At 54.4% G+C, this 2,281-nt stretch overlaps 1 protein-coding gene across 1 annotated transcript; it reads right to left on the bottom strand.

The window, feature by feature from the left end:
* Nucleotides 1–271: 271 nt before the first annotated feature.
* On the bottom strand, nucleotides 272–1,927 carry LOC132229585 (PRAME family member 8-like). The gene is made up of 2 exons (XM_059686153.1): nucleotides 1,225–1,927; nucleotides 272–903 (listed from the first exon to the last, which is right to left on the bottom strand). The coding sequence occupies exons 1-2, from the start codon at nucleotides 1,925–1,927 to the stop codon at nucleotides 272–274; spliced, it is 1,335 nt and encodes a 444-aa protein (XP_059542136.1).
* Between the last annotated feature and the right edge of the window lie 354 nt (nucleotides 1,928–2,281).

Below are 2,281 nucleotides of genomic sequence, written 5' to 3' on the forward strand. Positions count from 1 at the left end.
TGAACATTCCTTTACAACCATCCACCCCAGGGTTAACTCTCACAGATGCACCTTGAGCCCAAATCCCCACCCCTCCTCAAGCAAATCAGATTCATGTTTCTGATTGTAGGACACTTTGCCTTTGAGGTTCCTGGAACTCCCCAACCTTTGCCCCTGCAATCCTGTTCCCGGGCTGGGTCCCTCCCTTTCCCCATTCACACTGAGCATGAACCTGAAACGTGAGTGGCCCCTGCATACTGCACCCTAGTCCGAGGTTTCAGCTTCCAGGGGCCTAGAAGGAAGCCCTTGTTAGGTGCACCTGGTGAGCAGGATCACGACAGGGGCACATCACGGGCTCCATGTCATGAAAATGCCACGTGATAAAACTCCCTATGTCTACGGTGCTTGGTGGCAAGATAGATGGTCCGGGCTGTCCTAACTCCCTCAGGGTCCCCGTGAGCTCAGCCCGGATCAGGGCAAGTCTCTCCTGGTTGACAGTCCCCTGGGTCCCGTAACACTCCAGGGGGATGGGGCAGACCTTGACCTCTAAACTGCGCAGCCCAGCTGTGTGGCGCAGCAGCTTCTCCACGGTGGCCACGGGGAAGTTGTTTATAGAGATGGTGAATTTCCTGAGCTGGTGGCAGCGGCTCAGGACAGGCAGGATGGCCTCGACTTGGGAGTCCTCCATCCCACAGTTATCCAGACCCACGGCCTGGAGGGTGGGTGCCACTGCCTCCAGCAGAGCTCGGAGGGGCTCACTGAAATCCGCAAGGCTGAGGCCCGATAGATGCAGGATCTTCAGCTGCCTGAGGTTCGGGCACTGGAACAGGTGTGTCAGGTCTGAATGCATCAGCTGCTGGCAATGTGTTAGGCAGAGTTTGTCCAAGGGGGTCTGCAGGCACCTGAGCATCTGGTCCAGATGGCCTGGGAGGAAGGAGGGAGAACGCATGTGGAGCTCCCCGAGGTGCCGCAGCCTGAGCATCTGAGAGAGGAATTGGGAAAAGGATCGCTGCTCCTCCTGCTCCTGCCTTTCCCACTCCTGCTCCTCTTCCTCCTGCTCCTCTTCCTCCTGCTCCTCTTCCTCCTGCTCCTCTGCCTCCTCCCTCTCCAACTCCTCTTCCTCCTCCCACTCCTGCTCCTCTTCCTGTTGTTCTTCTTCCCTCTCCTCCTCTTGCTCTTCGTCCTCTTCCTCCTCAGCCAACACATCGATGCGGGGAGAGAGAGTCTGCAGGTTATTCATCTGACCCAGGTAGAGAGCAAATGTCCCCAGGGTGGGCAGGTCCCAGGTGCAGTTCACTTTCACCTCCTGGATGCAGTCCAGCCGCACCCTATCCAGGACCCTCCTGACCCTCTGGAAGGGCACCTCAGAAATCCTCAGTGCCTTGTAGCACAGGTGTAGCAACCCTCCCCTCTGCTGGGCCCATTGGATGATGTGCATGAAAAACTTATCCCGGTCCCTTTCAGTGAAGTTAAGGTCTAGGAACACCTCCAAGGGAGCCAGGGGGTGCTCCATGTTGGGGCTGGAGCTGTGCGCAGTCACTGGTCCCGTCAGTGAGCAATTCCGGGCGCTGACTCCACACCACATATCCCAGAAGCTGGCACCCGTGTTCCTTAAATCCAGCACCCGCAGTTTGCACCTCCTGGGCCGAACCTCCTGGGAATGCAGAACATCAAGCACGTCAAACACGGCTTTTAAGCCCATGGCCCTGGTTGGGGCATGATCAGGGGGATGCTGCCTCAGGACCCCCAGAGGGAGGACAGTGAAGGGCCAGGCTTGGGCCACCGCCTTCAGGGTCTGGCGGTGGTGTCCACTACGGTAGGCCAGGACGAACAGGTACAGGAAGAGCTCGGCGGGCAGGTACTCCAGAGCTGCGATGGCCGAGGCCTGGTCCCTCAGCAGGCGCTTTGCTGCCAGCTCCAGGAGTGTGGGTGGCGCCTGGATGCTCATCTTCAAGGTGCTCAGAAAGGAATCCTGCAGAAACGTCTGCTGTGACCTGGTTGGCTGGGGCTCAGATCTCAGACCTGGTGGAGAACCACGGCACTGACTGCACAGCTGGAGGACTCTCCTCATTTCTTTGAAATTGTCTGAAATAAAATTGATAAATGAAAAAAATCGGTAACATTTAATTTCTTCAATACTTGCTCATGTTTTTTGTGGTTAAAATTTTATCATAGAAATATTCATATGCATTTGTTATATTTTTTTAAAAAAGATTCAGGCTTATATAGCACTCTTATAAATACTCAGTATTTATGACATATGTATATATAGTAATAAAAATTAAATTTAATGATAAAATTT

The sequence above is a fragment of the Myotis daubentonii genome, chromosome 3 (genome assembly GCF_963259705.1).
Source record: "Myotis daubentonii chromosome 3, mMyoDau2.1, whole genome shotgun sequence".
Lineage (NCBI taxonomy): Eukaryota > Metazoa > Chordata > Mammalia > Chiroptera > Vespertilionidae > Myotis > Myotis daubentonii.